The sequence below is a fragment of the Podarcis liolepis genome, assembly GCF_965112155.1.
Source record: "Podarcis liolepis genome assembly, chromosome: 15".
Lineage (NCBI taxonomy): Eukaryota > Metazoa > Chordata > Lepidosauria > Squamata > Lacertidae > Podarcis > Podarcis liolepis.
This window is the reverse complement of record NC_139566.1, coordinates 10,795,342-10,817,242: the sequence shown is the minus strand read 5'-3', so window position 1 is coordinate 10,817,242 and position 21,901 is coordinate 10,795,342. Positions and strand designations below refer to the sequence as shown.

The 21,901-nt window shown below is 52.8% G+C and overlaps 1 protein-coding gene and 2 long non-coding RNA genes across 4 annotated transcripts in view; 1 reads left to right on the top strand and 2 right to left on the bottom strand.

The window, feature by feature from the left end:
* LOC310694458 overlaps nucleotides 1-3,453 on the bottom strand; it is a 5,781-nt gene extending 2,328 nt beyond the window's left edge. Inside the window, exons 1-2 of the long non-coding RNA XR_014519722.1 lie at nucleotides 3,408-3,453; nucleotides 2,478-3,019 (exon numbers count right to left, since the gene is read on the bottom strand). This is a non-coding gene — a long non-coding RNA (uncharacterized lncRNA). The remainder of the gene's footprint in view (nucleotides 1-2,477; nucleotides 3,020-3,407) is intronic.
* LOC310694455 (uncharacterized protein) overlaps nucleotides 1-21,901 on the top strand; it is a 40,523-nt gene that overhangs the window by 8,237 nt on the left and 10,385 nt on the right. The window contains exons 9-30 of the mRNA XM_083477490.1: nucleotides 1,010-1,143; nucleotides 5,671-5,858; nucleotides 6,243-6,316; nucleotides 6,681-6,814; nucleotides 8,030-8,217; nucleotides 8,603-8,676; nucleotides 9,042-9,175; nucleotides 10,388-10,575; nucleotides 10,954-11,027; nucleotides 11,392-11,525; nucleotides 12,744-12,931; nucleotides 13,310-13,383; nucleotides 13,748-13,881; nucleotides 15,100-15,287; nucleotides 15,666-15,739; nucleotides 16,104-16,237; nucleotides 17,456-17,643; nucleotides 18,022-18,095; nucleotides 18,460-18,593; nucleotides 19,812-19,999; nucleotides 20,382-20,455; nucleotides 20,820-20,953. Coding sequence (XP_083333616.1) covers nucleotides 1,010-1,143; nucleotides 5,671-5,858; nucleotides 6,243-6,316; nucleotides 6,681-6,814; nucleotides 8,030-8,217; nucleotides 8,603-8,676; nucleotides 9,042-9,175; nucleotides 10,388-10,575; nucleotides 10,954-11,027; nucleotides 11,392-11,525; nucleotides 12,744-12,931; nucleotides 13,310-13,383; nucleotides 13,748-13,881; nucleotides 15,100-15,287; nucleotides 15,666-15,739; nucleotides 16,104-16,237; nucleotides 17,456-17,643; nucleotides 18,022-18,095; nucleotides 18,460-18,593; nucleotides 19,812-19,999; nucleotides 20,382-20,455; nucleotides 20,820-20,953 — 2,906 coding nt within the window. The remainder of the gene's footprint in view (nucleotides 1-1,009; nucleotides 1,144-5,670; nucleotides 5,859-6,242; nucleotides 6,317-6,680; nucleotides 6,815-8,029; nucleotides 8,218-8,602; nucleotides 8,677-9,041; nucleotides 9,176-10,387; nucleotides 10,576-10,953; nucleotides 11,028-11,391; nucleotides 11,526-12,743; nucleotides 12,932-13,309; nucleotides 13,384-13,747; nucleotides 13,882-15,099; nucleotides 15,288-15,665; nucleotides 15,740-16,103; nucleotides 16,238-17,455; nucleotides 17,644-18,021; nucleotides 18,096-18,459; nucleotides 18,594-19,811; nucleotides 20,000-20,381; nucleotides 20,456-20,819; nucleotides 20,954-21,901) is intronic.
* LOC310694457 lies at nucleotides 13,020-20,822 on the bottom strand. Of its 2 annotated transcripts, XR_014519720.1 has the most exons (5): nucleotides 20,488-20,822; nucleotides 18,128-18,551; nucleotides 15,772-16,195; nucleotides 13,416-13,839; nucleotides 13,020-13,186 (listed from the first exon to the last, which is right to left on the bottom strand). It is a non-coding gene; the product is annotated as an uncharacterized lncRNA (long non-coding RNA). The 2 variants fall into 2 exon arrangements; XR_014519721.1 differs by lacking the exons at nucleotides 13,020-13,186; nucleotides 13,416-13,839 and adding an exon at nucleotides 15,374-15,542.

Below are 21,901 nucleotides of genomic sequence, written 5' to 3'. Positions count from 1 at the left end.
TTTATTATTATTTTTATATGTGTTGGAAGCCACCTAGAGTGGTTGGGGCAACCCAACCAGGTGGGCCATATATATATATATATATATATATATATATATATATATATATACACACACACACACACATACACACACACACACACACACACACATATATACATATATATGCGCGCGCACACACACACACACACACACATATATATACACACACACACACACACACACACACACACACACACATATAATTTGGTCTGAAACATACAGTTTCTCCACTCACATTTGGACGGTCACATTTCAAATCCAACATTTCCACTTTGAATATGAATTCTCTGCACCACCACCGGTACAAATCATAGTGATGCAAGGGAACTGAAAGGTCACCCAGTGCAACCGCATGCCAATGTGCAGTAAATCCACGGCCACAGCATTCTTGATAGGTGGCACTCTCCACAATAACCCTAACAAAGAGGGGTGAAACAGTTTCTGAATCAGCAAGTTCCACTATTGAAAGACTTTCAGGGTTGTTTCTTTCGGGCCAGGCACTGAAGGCCTGTTTCCACAAACCGTTGTACAACATTGAAGTGCCTTGGCGTGCTCTACACAGCCAAGCACTACATTCAAGGGCCAGAATGCAGAATGCTCAGTGGCAGAGCATCTGCTTGGCATGCAGAGGGTCCAAGGTTCAACCCCCAGCTTCTCCAGGTAAGGCTGGGAAAGACCCCCGGTCTAAAACCCTGGAGAGCTGCTTCCAGTCAGTGTAGATGATACTGAACTGGGTGGACCAAAGGTGCAGCTCACTATATAGCGACTTCTTCTTTTCCTCTGTTTCTGCAAAGCATGTATGTTCCTCCACTGCAGGGGGATGGAATAAAAGGCCCTTGAGGTCTTTTAAACCAAGGACCTTCTGCATTCAAAGCAGCTGTTCTTCTGCTGAGTGATGGGAGTGTGGGGCTGTCAAGCTGCAGTTCCAGATCCGCCAACGCTTCTCTTTTCCCTTTCTAACGTACAGAAATGGCTCAGTGGTGGCAGATACAACGCTACGCTTCGAGAAAAGTGCAAATGTTTCCACCGAAGTGATCAGAACTGCTCTGAGCAACGCAACAGAAGACCAACGGCAGGGTCTCAACCTGACTCAGATTGAAGGTGAAGGGCTGAAGGATGAACAGTGGGGGGCTGGGTACTACAGCAAAGCATCCCTCGGGCTGTGTCTGCGACACAAGACTCAGAGCCCCTCATGCATCTCCAGGCACAGAATTCCCTACCTGGAGGTTTAGGCAGGTTTCCGGCCCTCATTGCTGAAACTGGGATGATTTCTGTAGATTAATATGCACACCGCAGATTGCATTATGCAAAACAACAGCATGACGCTCAGGCATCAAACACACCAAATATTTATGGCCCTTTGGTTGGACACCAAAGTAGCACTAAACCTCTCCATCTATTGGCACAAGGATTTCTCCCCGCACAGGGGGACGCTCTCCTCTCACCACACCCCTCACAACAACAACAACAACAACAACAACAACAACAACAACAATAATTTATTATTTATACCCCGCCCATCTGGCTGGGCCTCCCCAGCCACTCTGGGCGGCTTGCATAGAAAACAGAAATACAGTAAAATATCACACGTTAAAAACTTCCCTGAACAGGGCTGCCTTAAGATGTCTTCTGAATGTCAGGTAGTTGTTTTTCTCTTTGACATCTGGTAGGAGGGCGTTCCACAGGGCGGGTGCCACTACCGAGAAGGCCCTCTGCCTGGTTCCCTGTAGCTTTGCTTCTCGCAATGAGGGAACTGCCAGAAGGCCCTCGGCGCTGGACCTCAGCGTCCGGGCAGAATGATGGGGGTGGAGACGCTCCTTCAGGTATACTGGACCGAGGCCGTTTAGGGCTTTAAAGGTCAGCACCAACACTTTGAATTGTGCTCGGAAACGTACTGGGAGCCAATGTAGGTCTTTCAAGACCGGTGTTATATGGTCTCGGCGGCCGCCCCCAGTTACCAGTCTAGCTGCCGCATTCTGGATTAGTTGTAGTTTCCGAGTCACCTTCAAAGGTAGCCCCACGTAGAGCGCATTGCAGTAGTTCAAGCGGGAGATAACCAGAGCATGCACCACTCTGGCGAGACAGTCCGCAGGCAGATAGGGTCTCAGCCTACGTACCAGATGGAGCTGGTAAACAGTTGCCCTGGACACAGATTTGACCTGTGCCTCCATGGACAGCTGTGAGTCCAAAATGACTCCCAGGCTGCGCACTTGGTCCTTCAGGGGCACAGTTACCCCATTCAGGACCAGGGAATCCTCCACACCTGCCCGCCTCCTATCCCCCAAAAACAGTACTTCTGTCTTGTCAGGATTCAACCTCAATCTGTTAGCCGCCATCCATCCTCCAACCGCCTCCAGACACTCACGCAGGACCTTCACCGCCTTCACTGGTTCTGATTTAAAAGAGAGGTAGAGCTGGATATCATCCGCCCAGACCTCTGGAGCAGATCTGGAGAGGACACAGGGTTCACTTGGGCCGGGAGGGAGGAGAGGAGGAAATGTCCCATTGAGCAAGCAGCAAGCCTTGCGAGGACAGGACGCAATAGCTGCATGCCGCCTGCTTCAGCTTGCCCCCAAGTATCCTGGAACAGTGTTTGAGCGCTCACAGAGCTATGATTCCCAGCATTTTTAGCAACCTGGTTCCCAGGATCCTTGCAGAGATCCCATGCATTTAAACGTATGGTGGGTACACAGGAAGAGGCATGTAGTGAGGTTCCAGAATCCATCTTATTCTACCACAGATGATCTACCCAGTGAGCTATGGGTCTTCCCCACAGATTTCCCATTCCTCCCCAAAGGGAGAGGAGTAAATGGACATGGAGGGGACTCCCACCGGAAACACCCGTTCCTACCTACACATTCCTTCCATTGCGGGGTGATGGTGGGCTGGAACACCTGACTGTGGAGGCAGCTTCCGGGTCTCCTTCCGGAGGCTCCTCCTGCTCCAGCTGGGGGGCCCCTCTCGCCCCATTGATCTGCTTCCTGCTCAGGTGGTGCCCATAGAAAGAGCAGAAAGAGATGCTCAAACTTCAACAACCCCCGCAGGTGACTATGGGGATGGAGATCAATGGGACTGAAAGGGGCTGGGAGTGGGACAAATGGAAAGAAGGGGGCTTCCCGTAATCCTGAAAGTAAGACTCCACCCCAAGCTTGAGCACCTCTAGGCACAATCCCTGAGCTGGGCAGCAGGCCTGCCTCTTCTTCCTCCGCCACAAATCTTTTCCTTCAGGGAGGGGTGGTAATGAGATCATTTCCTTTCACCTCAGTGACCAAGAAGGAGACGACGCCACCTTCTCCTACCGCAGCTAGCACCACCTCAAAGACAACCACACCTAAGCCTCCCATAGAGCAGACGTTCACCGTCACTTTCCACATCGCAATGGATTTTACTGAGGACTTGTCGAATCTGTCCTCCGAAGCATACCGCAACCTGACTTGGACAATCGGGAAGATGGTAAGCGCTGTGGCCTTTCCACCCCCCTAGGTGCCCCCTCGCACAGGGGAGGGAAATGCTGCCCCCCAGCCTCTCAGTCCGGGGCTGGGGTGGGGCCTGCTCATCTGTAGAGAGTAAGGCAGATATCTCTGTGCCACTGCAGAGCTATGGGGCTTCCAGGTTTGTGACGCGGTTTCCTGGGGATTGTCTGCCCCTAGATGCAGTCTTCAATTCCCCCTCGTCCCTGCTGCCCCACACATTCTCCCCTGTGCCTCTGTTTTCCTGTGGGGTGGGATGGGGCAAACAGAAAGTGACAAGGCTGACTTCATCCCACCCATGTCTCAAGCCTCAGAAAAAGAGTTAATAGCATAATACAACCTTCGTACTACCCTTTTCTTTCCGCAGTATGAGGACGTTTTCAACTGCACAGGATGCTCTGCTGAAGGGAAATATCTAGGATACACGGTGAATTCTTTCAGGTACGGAAGGGGGATTATATGAGGGCACCCACCTGAGCTAGGTGGGTCGTGGGTCCAGCTGAGTATAGGGCAGCTTCCTGTGTCTCTCTGTGTTTCTGCTAAGCATGTACATGTCTCCACTGCAGGGGGGGGAGGGACAGATGGCCCTTGAGGTCCCTTCCACCTCTACAATTCAGGTTTCATGCCAATTGATGCTCAGGCAGAAAACAATCCTCTCTGGCCACATTCCCTGGCAAAGCCAGAGATTTAAACCAAGGACCTTCTGCATGCAAAGCAGCTGCTCTTCTGCTGAGTGATGGGAGTGTGGGGCTGTCAAGCTGCAGTTCCAGATCCGCCAACGCTTCTCTTTCCCTTTCTAACGTACAGAAATGGCTCAGTGCTGGCAGATACAACGGTACGCTTCGAGGAAAGTGTAGGTGTTTCCACCGAAGTGATCAGAACTGCTCTGAGCAACGCAACAGAAGACCAACGGCAGGGTCTCAACCTGACTCAGATTGAAGGTGAAGGGCTGAAGGATGAACAGTGGGGGGCTGGGGACTACAGCAAAGCATCCCTTGGGCTGTGTCTGCGACACAAGACTCAGAGCCCCTCATGCATCTCCAGGCACAGAATTCCCTACCTGGAAGTCTAGGCAGGTTTCCGGCCCTCAGTGCTGAAACGGGGATGATTTCTGTAGATTCATATGCACACCGCAGATTGCATTATGCAAAACAGCAGCATGACGCTCAGGCATCAAACACACCAAATATTTATGGCCCTTTGGTTGGACACCAAAGTAGCACTAAACCTCTCCATCTATTTGCACAAGTATTACTCCACGCACAGGGGGACGCTCTCCTCTCACCACACCCCTCATGAAAGTGCTCTGGGGGTTCCCCCCCAGCCCTCTGGAGCAGATCTGGAGAGGACACAGGGTTCACTTGGCCCGGGAGGGAGCAGAGGAGGAAATGTCCCATTGAGCAAGCAGCAAGCCTTGCGAGGACTGGATGCAATAGCTGCATGCCGCCCGCTTCAGCTTGCCCCTAGGTATCCTGGGAATAGTGCTTGAGCGCTCACAGAGCTATGATTCCAAGCATCCTTAGCAACCTGGTTCCCAGGATCCTTGCAGATAACCCATGCATTTAAACGTATGGTGGGTACAGAGCTTGTAGGGATGTAGTGAGGTTGCAGAATCCAGCTTATTCTACCACAGATGATCTACCCAGTTAGCTATGGGTCTTCCCCACAGATTTCCCATTCCTCCCCAAAGGGAGAGGAGTAAATGGACATGGAGGGGACTCCCACTGGAAACACCTGTTCCTACCTACACATTCTTTTCATTGTGGGGTGATGGTGGGCTGGAACGCTTGACTGTGGAGGCAGCTTCCGGGTCTCCTTCCGGGGACTCCTCCTGCTCCAGCTGGGGGGCCCCTCTCGCCCCATTGATCTGCTTCCTGCTCAGGTGGTGCCCATAGAAAGAGCAGGAAGAGATGCTCAAACTTCAACAACCCCCGCAGGTGACTATGGGGATGGAGATCAATGGGACTGAATGGGGCTGGGAGTGGGACAAATGGAAAGAAGGGGGCTTCCCGTAATCCTGAAAGTAAGACTCCAACACAAGCTTGAGCACCTCTAGGCACAATCCCTGAGCTGGGCAGCAGGCCTGCCTCTTCTTCCTCCGCCACAAATCTTTTCCTTCAGGGAGGGGTGGTAATGAGATCATTTCCTTTCACCTCAGTGACCAAGCAGGAGACGACGCCACCTTCTCCTACCGCAGCTAGCACCACCTCAAAGACAACCCCACCTAAGCCTCCCATAGAGCAGACGTTCACCGTCACTTTCCACATCGCAATGGATTTTACTGAGGACTTGTCGAATCTGTCCTCCGAAGCATACCGCAACCTGACTTGGACAATCGGGAAGATGGTAAGTTTTACAACCTTTCCACCCCCCTGGGTGCCCCCTCGCACAGGGGAGGGAAATGCTGCCCCCCAGCCTCTCAGTCCGGGGCTGGGGTGGGGCCTGCTCATCTGTAAAGAGTAAGGCAGATATCTCTGTGCCACTGCAGAGCTATGGGGCTTCCAGGTTTGTGACGCAGTTTCCTGGGGATTGTCTGCCCCTATATGCAGTCTTCAATTCCCCCTCGTCCCTGCTGCCCCACACGTTCTCCCCTGTGCCTCTGTTTTCCTGTGGGGTGGGATGGGGCAAACAGAAAGTGAGAAGGCTGACTTCATCCCACCCATGTCTCAAGCCTCAGAAAAAGAGTTAATAGCATAATACAACCTTCGTACTATCCTTTTCTTTCCGCAGTATGAGGACGTTTTCAACTGCACAGGATGCTCTGCTGAAGGGAAATATCTAGGATACATGGTGAATTCTTTCAGGTACGGAAGGGGGATTATATGAGGGCACCCACCTGAGCTAGGTGGGTCGTGGGTCCAGCTGAGTATAGGGCAGCTTCCTGTGTCTCTCTGTGTTTCTGCTAAGCATGTACATGTCTCCACTGCAGGGGGGGGGGACAGATGGCCCTTGAGGTCCCCTCCACCTCTACAATTCAGGTTTCATGCCATGATATGCTCAGGCAGAAAACAATCCTCTCTGGCCGCATTCCCTGGCAAAGCCAGAGATTTAAACCGAGGACCTTCTGCATGCAAAGCAGCTGCTCTTCTGCTGAGTGATGGGAGTGTGGGGCTGTCAAGCTGCAGTTCCAGATCCACCAATGCTTCTCTTTCCCTTTCTAACGTACAGAAATGGCTCAGTGCTGGCAGATACAACGGTACGCTTCCAGGAAAGTGCAGGTGTTTCCACCGAAGTGATCAGAACTGCTCTGAGCAACGCAACAGAAGACCAACGGCAGGGTCTCAACCTGACTCAGATTGAAGGTGAAGGGCTGAAGGATGAACCGTGGGGGGCTGGGTACTACAGCAAAGCATCCCTCGGGCTGTGTCTGCGACACAAGACTCAGAGCCCCTCATGCATCTCCAGGCACAGAATTCCCTACCTGGAGGTCTAGGCAGGTTTCCAGCCCTCAGTGCTGAAACGGGGATGATTTCTGTAGATTAATATGCACACCGCAGATTGCATTATGCAAAACAACAGCATGACGCTCAGGCATCAAACACACCAAATATTTATGGCCCTTTGGTTGGACACCAAAGTAGCACTAAACCTCTCCATCTATTGGCACAAGGATTTCTCCCCGCACAGGGGGACGCTCTCCTCTCACCACACCCCTCATGAAAGTGCTCTGGGGGTTCCCCCCAGACCTCTGGAGCAGATCTGGAGAGGACACAGGGTTCACTTGGGCCGGGAGGGAGGAGAGGAGGAAATGTCCCATTGAGCAAGCAGCAAGCCTTGCGAGGACTGGACGCAATAGCTGCATGCCGCCCACTTTAGCTTGCCCCCAGGTATCCTGGGAATAGTGCTTGAGCGCTCACAGAGCTATGATTCCGAGCATCCTTAGCAACCTGGTTCCCAGGATCCTTGCAGATAACCCATGCATTTAAACGTATGGTGGGTACAGAGCTTGAGGGATGTAGTGAGGTTGCAGAATCCAACTTATTCTACCACAGATGATCTACCCAGTTAGCTATGGGTCTTCCCCACAGCTTTCCCATTCCTCCCCAAAGGGAGAAGAGTAAATGGACATGGAGGGGACTCCCACTGGAAACACCTGTTCCTACCTACACATTCTTTTCATTGTGGGGTGATGGTGGGCTGGAACGCTTGACTGTGGAGGCAGCTTTCGGGTCTCCTTCCGGGGGCTCCTCCTGCTCCAGCTGGGGGGCCCCTCTCGCCCCATTGATCTGCTTCCTCCCTAGGTGGTGCCCATAGAAAGAGCAGAAAGAGATGCTCAAACTTCAACAAACCCCGCAGGTGACTATGGGGATGGAGATCAATGGAACTGAGAAGGGCTGGGAGTGGGACAAATGGAAAGAAGGGGGCTTCCCGTAATCCTGAAAGTAAGACTCCAACCCAAGCTTGAACACCTCTAGGCACAATCCCTGAGCAGGACAGCAGGCCTGCCTCTTCTTCCTCCGCCACAAATCTTTTCCTTCAGGGAGGGGTCCTAATGAGATCATTTCCTTTCACCTCAGTGACCAAGCAGGAGACGACGCCACCTTCTCCTACCGCAGCTAGCACCACCTCAAAGACAACCACACCTAAGCCTCCCATAGAGCAGACGTTCACCGTCACTTTCCACATCGCAATGGATTTTACTGAGGACTTGTCGAATCCGTCCTCCGAAGCGTACCAGAACCTGGAGGCGAGAATCAGGAAGATGGTAAGTTTTACAAGCTTTCCACCCCCCTGGGTGCCCCCTCGCACAGGGGAGGGAAATGCTGCCCCCCCAGCCTCTCAGTCCGGGGCTGGGCTGGGGCCTGCTCATCTGTAAAGAGTAAGGCAGATATCTCTGTGCCACTGCAGAGCTATGGGGCTTCCAGGTTTGTGACGCAGTTTCCTGGGGACTGTCTGCCCCTATATGCAGTCTTCAATTCCCCCTCGTCCCTGCTGCCCCACACGTTCTCCCCTGTGCCTCTGTTTTCCTGTGGGGTGGGATGGGGCAAACAGAAAGTGACAAGGCTGACTTCATCCCACCCATGTCTCAAGCCTCAGAAAAAGAGTTAATAGCATAATACAACCTTCGTACTACCCTTTTCTTTCCGCAGTATGAGGACGTTTTCAACTGCACAGGATGCTCTGCTGAAGGGAAATATCTAGGATACACGGTGAATTCTTTCAGGTACGGAAGGGGGATTATATGAGGGCACCCACCTGAGCTAGGTGGGTCGTGGGTCCAGCTGAGTATAGGGCAGCTTCCTGTGTCTCTCTGTGTTTCTGCTAAGCATGTACATATCTCCACTGCGGGGGGGGGGGGACAGATGGCCCTTGAGGTCCCCTCCACCTCTACAATTCAGGTTTCATGCCAATTGATGCCCAGGCAGAAAACAATCCTCTCTGGCCGCATTCCCTGGCAAAGCCAGAGATTTAAACCAAGGACCTTCTGCATGCAAAGCAGCTGTTCTTCTGCTGAGTGATGGGAGTGTGGGGCTGTCAAGCTGCAGTTCCAGATCCGCCAACGCTTCTCTTTCCCTTTCTAACGTACAGAAATGGCTCAGTGCTGGCAGATACAACGGTACGCTTCCAGGAAAGTGCAGGTGTTTCCACCGAAGTGATCAGAACTGCTCTGAGCGACGCACCTGAAGACAAACGGCAGGGTCTCAACCTGACTCAGATTGAAGGTGAAGGGCTGAAGGATGAACCGTGGGGGGCTGGGTACTACAGCAAGGCATCCCTCGGGCTGTGTCTGCAACACAAGACTCAGAGCCCCTCGTGCATCTCCAGGCACAGAATTCCCTACCTGGAAGTCTAGGCAGGTTTCCGGCCCTCAGTGCTGAAAGTGGGATGATTTCTGTAGATTAATATGCACACAGCAGATTGCATTATGCAAAACAACAGCATGACGCTCAGGCATCAAACACACCAAATATTTATGGCCCTTTGGTTGGACACCAAAGTAGCACTCAACCTCTCCATCTATTGGCACAAGGATTTCTCCCTGCCCAGGGGGACGCTCTCCTCTCACCGCACCCCTCCTGAAACTGCTCTGGGGTTTCCCCCCAGACCTCTGGAGCAGCTCTGGAGAGAGCACAGACTTCACTTGGACAGGGAGGGAGGAGAGGGGGAATGTCTCATTGAGCAAGCAGCAAGCCTTGCGAGGACAGGACACAGCAGCTGCATGCTGCCCGTTTCAGCTTGCCCCCAAGTATCCTGGGAATAGTGCTTGAGCGCTCACAGAGCCATGATTCCCTGCATCCATAGCAAACCGATTCCCAGGATCCTTGCCGATAACCTAAGCATTTAAACATATGGTGGGTACACAGGAAGAGGCATGTAGTGAGGTTCCAGAATCCATCTTATTCTACCACAGATGATCTACCCAGTGAGCTATGGGTCTTCCCTACAGATTTCCTCCCCAAAGGGAGAGGAGTAAATGGACATGGAGGGGACTCCCACCGGAAACACCCGTTCCTACCTACACATTCCTTCCATTGCGGGGTGATGGTGGGCTGGAACACCTGACTGTGGAGGCAGCTTCCGGGTCTCCTTCCGGAGGCTCCTCCTGCTCCAGCTGGGGGGCCCCTCTCGCCCCATTGATCTGCTTCCTGCTCAGGTGGTGCCCATAGAAAGAGCAGAAAGAGATGCTCAAACTTCAACAACCCCCGCAGGTGACTATATATGGGGATGGAGATCAATGGAACTGAGAAGGGCTGGGAGTGGGACAAATGGAAAGAAGGGGGCTTCCCGTAATCCTGAAAGTAAGACTCCAACCCAAGCTTGAGCACCTCTAGGCACAATCCCTGAGCAGGACAGCAGGCCTGCCTCTTCTTCCTCCGCCACAAATCTTTTCCTTCAGGGAGGGGTCCTAATGAGATTATTTCCTTTCACCTCAGTGACCAAGCAGGAGACGACGCCACCTTCTCCTACCACAGCTAGCACCACCTCAAAGACAACCACACCTAAGCCTCCCATAGAGCAGACGTTCACCGTCACTTTCCACATCGCAATGGATTTTACTGAGGACTTGTCGAATCCGTCCTCCGAAGCGTACCAGAACCTGGAGGCGAGAATCAGGAAGATGGTAAGTTTTACAACCTTTCCACCCCCTGGGTGCCCCCTCGCACAGGGGAGGGAAATGCTGCCCCCCAGCCTCTCAGTCCGGGGGTGGGGCCTGCTCATCTGTAAAGAGTAAGGCAGATATCTCTGTGCCACTGCAGAGCTATGGGGCTTCCAGGTTTGTGTCGCAGTTTCCTGGGGATTGTCAGCCCCTATATGCAATCTTCAATTCCCCCTCGTCCCTGCTGCCCCACACATTCTCCCCTGTGCCTCTGTTTTCCTGTGGGGTGGGGTGGGGCAAACAGAAAGTGAGAAGGCTGACTTCATCCCAGCCATGTCTCAAGCCTCAGAAAAAGAGTTAATAGCATAATACAACATCCATACTACCTTTTTCTTTCCGCAGTATGAGGACGTTTTCAACTGCTCAGGATGCTCTGCTGAAGGGAAATATCTAGGATACACGGTGAATTCTTTCAGGTACGGAAGGGGGATTATATGAGGGCACCCACCTGAGCTAGGTGGGTCGTGGGTCCAGCTGAGTATAGGGCAGCTTCCTGTGTCTCTCTGTGTTTCTGCTAAGCATGTACATGTCTCCACTGCAGGGGGTGGAATAGATGGCCCTTGAGGTCCCCTCCACCTCTACAATTCAGGTTTCATGCCATGATATGCACAGGCAGAAAACAATCCTCTCTGGCCGCGTTCCCTGGCAAAGCCAGAGATTTAAACCAAGGACCTTCTGCATGCAAAGCAGCTGCTCTTCTGCTGAGTGATGGGAGTGTGGGGCTGTCAAGCTGCAGTTCCAAATCCGCCAACACTTCTCTTTTCCCTTTCCAACGTACAGTAGCGGTTCAGTGCTGGCAGATACAACGGTACGCTTCCAGGAAAGTGCAGATGTTTCCGCCGATAAGCTCCGCACTGCTTTGAGCGACGCACCTGAAGACAAACGGCAGGGTCTCAACCTGACTCAGATCGAAGGTGAAGGGCTGAAGGATGAACAGTGGGGGGCTGGGTACTACAGCAAAGCATCCCTTGGGCTGTGTCTGCGACACAAGACTCAGAGCCTCTTGTGCAGCTCCAGGCACAGAATTCCCTTCCTGGAAGTCTAGGCAGGTTTCCGGCCCTCAGTGCTGAAACTGGGATGATTTCTGTAGATTCATATGCACACCGCAGATTTCATTATGCAAAACAACAGCATGACGCTCAGGCAGGAAACACACCAAATATTTATGGCCCTTTGGTTGGACACCAAAGTAGCACTAAACCTCTCCATCTATTGGCACAAGGATTTCTCCCTGCCCAGGGGGACGCTCTCCTCTCACCACACCCCTCATGAAAGTGCTCTGGGGGTTCCCCCCAGACCTCTGGAGCAGATCTGGAGAGGACACAGGGTTCACTTGGGCCGGGAGGGAGGAGAGGAGGAAAGGTCCCATTGAGCAAGCAGCAAGCCTTGCGAGGACAGGACGCAATAGCTGCATGCCGCCTGCTTCAGCTTGCCCCCAAGTATCCTGGAACAGTGTTTGAGCGCTCACAGAGCTATGATTCCCAGCATTTTTAGCAACCTGGTTCCCAGGATCCTTGCAGAGATCCCATGCATTTAAACGTATGGTGGGTACACAGGAAGAGGCATGTAGTGAGGTTCCAGAATCCATCTTATTCTACCACAGATGATCTACCCAGTGAGCTATGGGTCTTCCCCACAGATTTCCCATTCCTCCCAAAAGGGAGAGGAGTAAATGGACATGGAGGGGACTCCCACCAGAAACACCCGTTCCTACCTACACATTCCTTCCATTGCGGGGTGATGGTGGGCTGGAACACCTGACTGTGGAGGCAGCTTCCGGGTCTCCTTCCGGAGGCTCCTCCTGCTCCAGCTGGGGGGCCCCTCTCGCCCCATTGATCTGCTTCCTGCTCAGGTGGTGCCCATAGAAAGAGCAGAAAGAGATGCTCAAACTTCAACAACCCCCGCAGGTGACTATATATGGGGATGGAGATCAATGGAACTGAGAAGGGCTGGGAGTGGGACAAATGGAAAGAAGGGGGCTTCCCGTAATCCTGAAAGTAAGACTCCAACCCAAGCTTGAGCACCTCTAGGCACAATCCCTGAGCAGGACAGCAGGCCTGCCTCTTCTTCCTCCGCCACAAATCTTTTCCTTCAGGGAGGGGTCCTAATGAGATTATTTCCTTTCACCTCAGTGACCAAGCAGGAGACGACGCCACCTTCTCCTACCACAGCTAGCACCACCTCAAAGACAACCACACCTAAGCCTCCCATAGAGCAGACGTTCACCGTCACTTTCCACATCGCAATGGATTTTACTGAGGACTTGTCGAATCCGTCCTCCGAAGCGTACCAGAACCTGGAGGCGAGAATCAGGAAGATGGTAAGTTTTACAACCTTTCCACCCCCTGGGTGCCCCCTCGCACAGGGGAGGGAAATGCTGCCCCCCAGCCTCTCAGTCCGGGGGTGGGGCCTGCTCATCTGTAAAGAGTAAGGCAGATATCTCTGTGCCACTGCAGAGCTATGGGGCTTCCAGGTTTGTGTCACAGTTTCCTGGGGATTGTCAGCCCCTATATGCAATCTTCAATTCCCCCTCGTCCCTGCTGCCCCACACGTTCTCCTCTGTGCCTCTCTTTTCCTGTGGGGTGGGGTGGGGCAAACAGAAGGTGAGAAGGCTGACTTCATCCCAGCCATGTCTCAAGCCTCAGAAAAAGAGTTAATAGCATAATACAACATCCATACTACCTTTTTCTTTCCGCAGTATGAGGACGTTTTCAACTGCTCAGGATGCTCTGCTGAAGGGAAATATATGGGATACACGGTGAATTCTTTCAGGTACGGAAGGGGGATTATATGAGGGCACCCACCTGAGCTAGGTGGGTCGTGGGTCCAGCTGAGTATAGGGCAGCTTCCTGTGTCTCTCTGTGTTTCTGCTAAGCATGTACATGTCTCCACTGCAGGGGGTGGAATAGATGGCCCTTGAGGTCCCCTCCACCTCTACAATTCAGGTTTCATGCCATGATATGCACAGGCAGAAAACAATCCTCTCTGGCCGCGTTCCCTGGCAAAGCCAGAGATTTAAACCAAGGACCTTCTGCATGCAAAGCAGCTGCTCTTCTGCTGAGTGATGGGAGTGTGGGGCTGTCAAGCTGCAGTTCCAAATCCGCCAACACTTCTCTTTTCCCTTTCCAACGTACAGTAGCGGTTCAGTGCTGGCAGATACAACGGTACGCTTCCAGGAAAGTCCAGATGTTTCCGCCGATAAGCTCCGCACTGCTCTGAGCGACGCACCTGAAGACAAACGGCAGGGTCTCAACCTGACTCAGATCGAAGGTGAAGGGCTGAAGGATGAACAGTGGGGGGCTGGGTACTACAGCAAAGCATCCCTTGGGCTGTGTCTGCGACACAAGACTCAGAGCCTCTTGTGCAGCTCCAGGCACAGAATTCCCTTCCTGGAAGTCTAGGCAGGTTTCCGGCCCTCAGTGCTGAAACTGGGATGATTTCTGTAGATTAATATGCACACCGCAGATTGCATTATGCAAAACAACAGCATGACGCTCAGGCAGGAAGCACACCAAATATTTATGGCCCTTTGGTTGGACACCAAAGTAGCACTCAACCTCTCCATCTATTGGCACAAGGATTTCTCCCTGCCCAGGGGGACGCTCTCCTCTCACCACACCCCTCATGAAAGTGCTCTGGGGGTTCCCCCCAGACCTCTGGAGCAGATCTGGAGAGGACACAGGGTTCACTTGGGCCGGGAGGGAGGAGAGGAGGAAAGGTCCCATTGAGCAAGCAGCAAGCCTTGCGAGGACAGGACGCAATAGCTGCATGCCGCCTGCTTCAGCTTGCCCCCAAGTATCCTGGAACAGTGTTTGAGCGCTCACAGAGCTATGATTCCCAGCATTTTTAGCAACCTGGTTCCCAGGATCCTTGCAGAGATCCCATGCATTTAAACGTATGGTGGGTACACAGGAAGAGGCATGTAGTGAGGTTCCAGAATCCATCTTATTCTACCACAGATGATCTACCCAGTGAGCTATGGGTCTTCCCCACAGATTTCCCATTCCTCCCAAAAGGGAGAGGAGTAAATGGACATGGAGGGGACTCCCACCGGAAACACCCGTTCCTACCTACACATTCCTTCCATTGCGGGGTGATGGTGGGCTGGAACACCTGACTGTGGAGGCAGCTTCCGGGTCTCCTTCCGGAGGCTCCTCCTGCTCCAGCTGGGGGGCCCCTCTCGCCCCATTGATCTGCTTCCTGCTCAGGTGGTGCCCATAGAAAGAGCAGAAAGAGATGCTCAAACTTCAACAACCCCCGCAGGTGACTATATATGGGGATGGAGATCAATGGAACTGAGAAGGGCTGGGAGTGGGACAAATGGAAAGAAGGGGGCTTCCCGTAATCCTGAAAGTAAGACTCCAACCCAAGCTTGAGCACCTCTAGGCACAATCCCTGAGCAGGACAGCAGGCCTGCCTCTTCTTCCTCCGCCACAAATCTTTTCCTTCAGGGAGGGGTCCTAATGAGATTATTTCCTTTCACCTCAGTGACCAAGCAGGAGACGACGCCACCTTCTCCTACCACAGCTAGCACCACCTCAAAGACAACCACACCTAAGCCTCCCATAGAGCAGACGTTCACCGTCACTTTCCACATCGCAATGGATTTTACTGAGGACTTGTCGAATCCGTCCTCCGAAGCGTACCAGAACCTGGAGGCGAGAATCAGGAAGATGGTAAGTTTTACAACCTTTCCACCCCCTGGGTGCCCCCTCGCACAGGGGAGGGAAATGCCTCCCCCCAGCCTCTCAGTCCGGGGGTGGGGCCTGCTCATCTGTAAAGAGTAAGGCAGATATCTCTGTGCCACTGCAGAGCTATGGGGCTTCCAGGTTTGTGTCGCAGTTTCCTGGGGATTGTCAGCCCCTATATGCAATCTTCAATTCCCCCTCGTCCCTGCTGCCCCACACGTTCTCCTCTGTGCCTCTCTTTTCCTGTGGGGTGGGGTGGGGCAAACAGAAGGTGAGAAGGCTGACTTCATCCCAGCCATGTCTCAAGCCTCAGAAAATGAGTTAATAGCATAATACAACATGCGTTATACCCTTTTCTTTCCACAGTATGAGGACGTTTTCAACTGCACAGGATGCCCTTTTGAAGGGAAATATATGGGATACACGGTGAATTCTTTCAGGTACGGAAGGGGGATTATATGAGGGCACCCACCTGAGCTAGGTGGGTCGTGGGTCCAGCTGAGTATAGGGCAGCTTCCTGTGTCTCTCTGTGTTTCTGCTAAGCATGTACATGTCTCCACTGCAGGGGGTGGAATAGATGGCCCTTGAGGTCCCCTCCACCTCTACAATTCAGGTTTCATGCCATGATATGCACAGGCAGAAAACAATCCTCTCTGGCCGCGTTCCCTGGCAAAGCCAGAGATTTAAACCAAGGACCTTCTGCATGCAAAGCAGCTGCTCTTCTGCTGAGTGATGGGAGTGTGGGGCTGTCAAGCTGCATTTCCAAATCCGCCAACACTTCTCTTTTCCCTTTCCAACGTACAGTAGCGGTTCAGTGCTGGCAGATACAACGGTACGCTTCCAGGAAAGTCCAGATGTTTCCGCCGATAAGCTCCGCACTGCTCTGAGCGACGCACCTGAAGACAAACGGCAGGGTCTCAACCTGACTCAGATCGAAGGTGAAGGGCTGAAGGATGAACAGTGGGGGGCTGGGTACTACAGCAAAGCATCCCTTGGGCTGTGTCTGCGACACAAGACTCAGAGCCTCTTGTGCACCTCCAGGCACAGAATTCCCTTCCTGGAAGTCTAGGCAGGTTTCCGGCCCTCAGTGCTGAAACTGGGATGATTTCTGTAGATTAATATGCACACCGCAGATTGCATTATGCAAAACAACAGCATGACGCTCAGGCAGGAAGCACACCAAATATTTATGGCCCTTTGGTTGGACACCAAAGTAGCACTCAACCTCTCCATCTATTGGCACAAGGATTTCTCCCTGCCCAGGGGGACGCTCTCCTCTCACCACACCCCTCATGAAAGTGCTCTGGGGGTTCCCCCCAGACCTCTGGAGCAGATCTGGAGAGGACACAGGGTTCACTTGGGCCGGGAGGGAGGAGAGGAGGAAAGGTCCCATTGAGCAAGCAGCAAGCCTTGCGAGGACAGGACGCAATAGCTGCATGCCGCCTGCTTCAGCTTGCCCCCAAGTATCCTGGAACAGTGTTTGAGCGCTCACAGAGCTATGATTCCCAGCATTTTTAGCAACCTGGTTCCCAGGATCCTTGCAGAGATCCCATGCATTTAAACGTATGGTGGGTACACAGGAAGAGGCATGTAGTGAGGTTCCAGAATCCATCTTATTCTACCACAGATGATCTACCCAGTGAGCTATGGGTCTTCCCCACAGATTTCCCATTCCTCCCAAAAGGGAGAGGAGTAAATGGACATGGAGGGGACTCCCACCAGAAACACCCGTTCCTACCTACACATTCCTTCCATTGCGGGGTGATGGTGGGCTGGAACACCTGACTGTGGAGGCAGCTTCCGGGTCTCCTTCCGGAGGCTCCTCCTGCTCCAGCTGGGGGGCCCCTCTCGCCCCATTGATCTGCTTCCTGCTCAGGTGGTGCCCATAGAAAGAGCAGAAAGAGATGCTCAAACTTCAACAACCCCCGCAGGTGACTATATATGGGGATGGAGATCAATGGAACTGAGAAGGGCTGGGAGTGGGACAAATGGAAAGAAGGGGGCTTCCCGTAATCCTGAAAGTAAGACTCCAACCCAAGCTTGAGCACCTCTAGGCACAATCCCTGAGCAGGACAGCAGGCCTGCCTCTTCTTCCTCCGCCACAAATCTTTTCCTTCAGGGAGGGGTCCTAATGAGATTATTTCCTTTCACCTCAGTGACCAAGCAGGAGACGACGCCACCTTCTCCTACCACAGCTAGCACCACCTCAAAGACAACCACACCTAAGCCTCCCATAGAGCAGACGTTCACCGTCACCTTCCACATCGCAATGGATTTTACTGAGGACTTGTCGAATCCGTCCTCCGAAGCGTACCAGAACCTGGAGGCGAGAATCAGGAAGATGGTAAGTTTTACAACCTTTCCACCCCCTGGGTGCCCCCTCGCACAGGGGAGGGAAATGCTGCCCCCCAGCCTCTCAGTCCGGGGGTGGGGCCTGCTCATCTGTAAAGAGTAAGGCAGATATCTCTGTGCCACTGCAGAGCTATGGGGCTTCCAGGTTTGTGTCACAGTTTCCTGGGGATTGTCAGCCCCTATATGCAATCTTCAATTCCCCCTCGTCCCTGCTGCCCCACACGTTCTCCTCTGTGCCTCTCTTTTCCTGTGGGGTGGGGTGGGGCAAACAGAAGGTGAGAAGGCTGACTTCATCCCAGCCATGTCTCAAGCCTCAGAAAATGAGTTAATAGCATAATACAACATGCGTTATACCCTTTTCTTTCCACAGTATGAGGACGTTTTCAACTGCACAGGATGCCCTTTTGAAGGGAAATATATGGGATACACGGTGAATTCTTTCAGGTACGGAAGGGGGATTATATGAGGGCACCCACCTGAGCTAGGTGGGTCGTGGGTCCAGCTGAGTATAGGGCAGCTTCCTGTGTCTCTCTGTGTTTCTGCTAAGCATGTACATGTCTCCACTGCAGGGGGTGGAATAGATGGCCCTTGAGGTCCCCTCCACCTCTACAATTCAGGTTTCATGCCATGATATGCACAGGCAGAAAACAATCCTCTCTGGCCGCGTTCCCTGGCAAAGCCAGAGATTTAAACCAAGGACCTTCTGCATGCAAAGCAGCTGCTCTTCTGCTGAGTGATGGGAGTGTGGGGCTGTCAAGCTGCATTTCCAAATCCGCCAACACTTCTCTTTTCCCTTTCCAACGTACAGTAGCGGTTCAGTGCTGGCAGATACAACGGTACGCTTCCAGGAAAGTCCAGATGTTTCCGCCGATAAGCTCCGCACTGCTCTGAGCGACGCACCTGAAGACAAACGGCAGGGTCTCAACCTGACTCAGATCGAAGGTGAAGGGCTGAAGGATGAACAGTGGGGGGCTGGGTACTACAGCAAAGCATCCCTTGGGCTGTGTCTGCGACACAAGACTCAGAGCCTCTTGTGCACCTCCAGGCACAGAATTCCCTTCCTGGAAGTCTAGGCAGGTTTCCGGCCCTCAGTGCTGAAACTGGGATGATTTCTGTAGATTAATATGCACACCGCAGATTGCATTATGCAAAACAACAGCATGACGCTCAGGCAGGAAGCACACCAAATATTTATGGCCCTTTGGTTGGACACCAAAGTAGCACTCAACCTCTCCATCTATTGGCACAAGGATTTCTCCCTGCCCAGGGGGACGCTCTCCTCTCACCACACCCCTCATGAAAGTGCTCTGGGGGTTCCCCCCAGACCTCTGGAGCAGATCTGGAGAGGACACAGGGTTCACTTGGGCCGGGAGGGAGGAGAGGAGGAAAGGTCCCATTGAGCAAGCAGCAAGCCTTGCGAGGACAGGACGCAATAGCTGCATGCCGCCTGCTTCAGCTTGCCCCCAAGTATCCTGGAACAGTGTTTGAGCGCTCACAGAGCTATGATTCCCAGCATTTTTAGCAACCTGGTTCCCAGGATCCTTGCAGAGATCCCATGCATTTAAACGTATGGTGGGTACACAGGAAGAGGCATGTAGTGAGGTTCCAGAATCCATCTTATTCTACCACAGATGATCTACCCAGTGAGCTATGGGTCTTCCCCACAGATTTCCCATTCCTCCCAAAAGGGAGAGGAGTAAATGGACATGGAGGGGACTCCCACCAGAAACACCCGTTCCTACCTACACATTCCTTCCATTGCGGGGTGATGGTGGGCTGGAACACCTGACTGTGGAGGCAGCTTCCGGGTCTCCTTCCGGAGGCTCCTCCTGCTCCAGCTGGGGGGCCCCTCTCGCCCCATTGATCTGCTTCCTGCTCAGGTGGTGCCCATAGAAAGAGCAGAAAGAGATGCTCAAACTTCAACAACCCCCGCAGGTGACTATATATGGGGATGGAGATCAATGGAACTGAGAAGGGCTGGGAGTGGGACAAATGGAAAGAAGGGGGCTTCCCGTAATCCTGAAAGTAAGACTCCAACCCAAGCTTGAGCACCTCTAGGCACAATCCCTGAGCAGGACAGCAGGCCTGCCTCTTCTTCCTCCGCCACAAATCTTTTCCTTCAGGGAGGGGTCCTAATGAGATTATTTCCTTTCACCTCAGTGACCAAGCAGGAGACGACGCCACCTTCTCCTACCACAGCTAGCACCACCTCAAAGACAACCACACCTAAGCCTCCCATAGAGCAGACGTTCACCGTCACTTACCACATCACAATGAATTTTACTGAGGACTTGTTGGATTCGTCCTCCGAAGCATACCTCAACCTGACTGGGAGTATCGAGAAGATGGTAAGTTCTGTGGCCTTTCCACACCCCTGGGGGAGGGGGCGCTGGGGAGGGAAATGCTGCCCCCCAGCCTCTCAGTCCGGGGGTGGGGTGGGGCCTGTTCATCTGTAAAGAATGGGGCAGATATCTCTGTGCTACTGCAGAGCTATGGGGCTTCCAGGTATTTGACGCAGCTTCCTGGGGATTGTCAGCCCCTATCTGCAGTTTTCAATTCCCCCTCGTCCCTGCTGCCCCACACGTTCTCCTCTGTGCCTCTCTTTTCCTGTGGGGTGGGGTGGGGCAAACAGAAGGTGAGAAGGCTGACTTCATCCCAGCCATGTCTCAAGCCTCAGAAAATGAGTTAATAGCATAATACAACATGCGTTATACCCTTTTCTTTCCACAGTATGAGGACGTTTTCAACTGCACAGGATGCCCTTTTGAAGGGAAATATATGGGATACACGGTGAATTCTTTCAGGTACGGAAGGGGGATTATATGAGGGCACCCACCTGAGCTAGGTGGGTCGTGGGTCCAGCTGAGTATAGGGCAGCTTCCTGTGTCTCTCTGTGTTTCTGCTAAGCATGTACATGTCTCCACTGCAGGGGGTGGAATAGATGGCCCTTGAGGTCCCCTCCACCTCTACAATTCAGGTTTCATGCCATGATATGCACAGGCAGAAAACAATCCTCTCTGGCCGCGTTCCCTGGCAGAGCCAGAGATTTAAACCAAGGACCTTCTGCATGCAAAGCAGCTGCTCTTCTGCTGAGTGATGGGAGTGTGGGGCTGTCAAGCTGCATTTCCAAATCCGCCAACACTTCTCTTTTCCCTTTCTAACGTACAGAAATGGCTCAGTGCTGGCAGATACAACGGTACGCTTCCAGGAAAGTGCAGGTGTTTCCGCCGATAAGCTCCGCACTGCTCTGAGCGACGCACCTGAAGACAAACGGCAGGGTCTCAACCTGACTCAGATTGAAGGTGAAGGGCTGAAGGATGAACAGTGGGGGGCTGGGTACTACTGCAAAGCATCCCTTGGGCTGTGTCTGCGACACAAGACTCAGAGCCCCTCGTGCAGTTCGAGACACAGAATTCCCTTCCTGGAAGTCTAGGCAGGTTTCTAGCACTCAGTGTTGCTTCTACAGATTAGTATGCTCATTGCACATTGCATTATGCAAGACAATGGCATGATGTTCAAAGAGGAGAATGCACCATACATTTCAAGGCCCTTGGGTGGACTGCAGCGTAGCGCTAGATTTCTTCCTCCATCAGCATGAGGATTTCTCTTTGTGCAGGGGGACGCTCTCCTCTCCCCACACCTCTCCTGAAACTGTTCTGGGGTTCCCATGGCCTTCTGGAGCAGATCTGGAGGGAGCACAGGGTTCACTTTGGGAGCTGGGAGGAGAGCGAGGACTGTCTCATTCACAGGCAGAAATCTTTGTTAATGGTTAGACACTAAACATTTAAGCAAACCTCCCCCACCTCGCCCCTGGATCCTGGGAACTGTACTTTACCACAGGGAGCTACAATTCCCAGCACCTTTAGAAAAGTACAATTCCCATAATCCTTCAGGGTATTCCATTCAGACAGGGGTCTCTCCCAGCCTTACCTGAAGATGCCAGGGACTGAACTTGGAACCATCTGCATGCAACGCAGATGAGCCATGGATCTTCCCCACAAATTTTCCATTCCTCCCAAAATGGTCATGGAGGAGACTCCCATTTGAGACGCCCATTCATACCCATTCCTGCAGGTTTAAGGTTGGCTTAGCTGCTTCACTGGGCTTCTCCAGAGGCTGATCCTGCCGCAGCTGGGGAGGGCACCTCTCCCCCCACGGATCTGCAGTGTCCAAAGAAATAGCAGAAAGGGACAATAAAACAGGGGGTGGGACATCAACAACACCCTCAGATAGCTAGGAGGACAGAGATC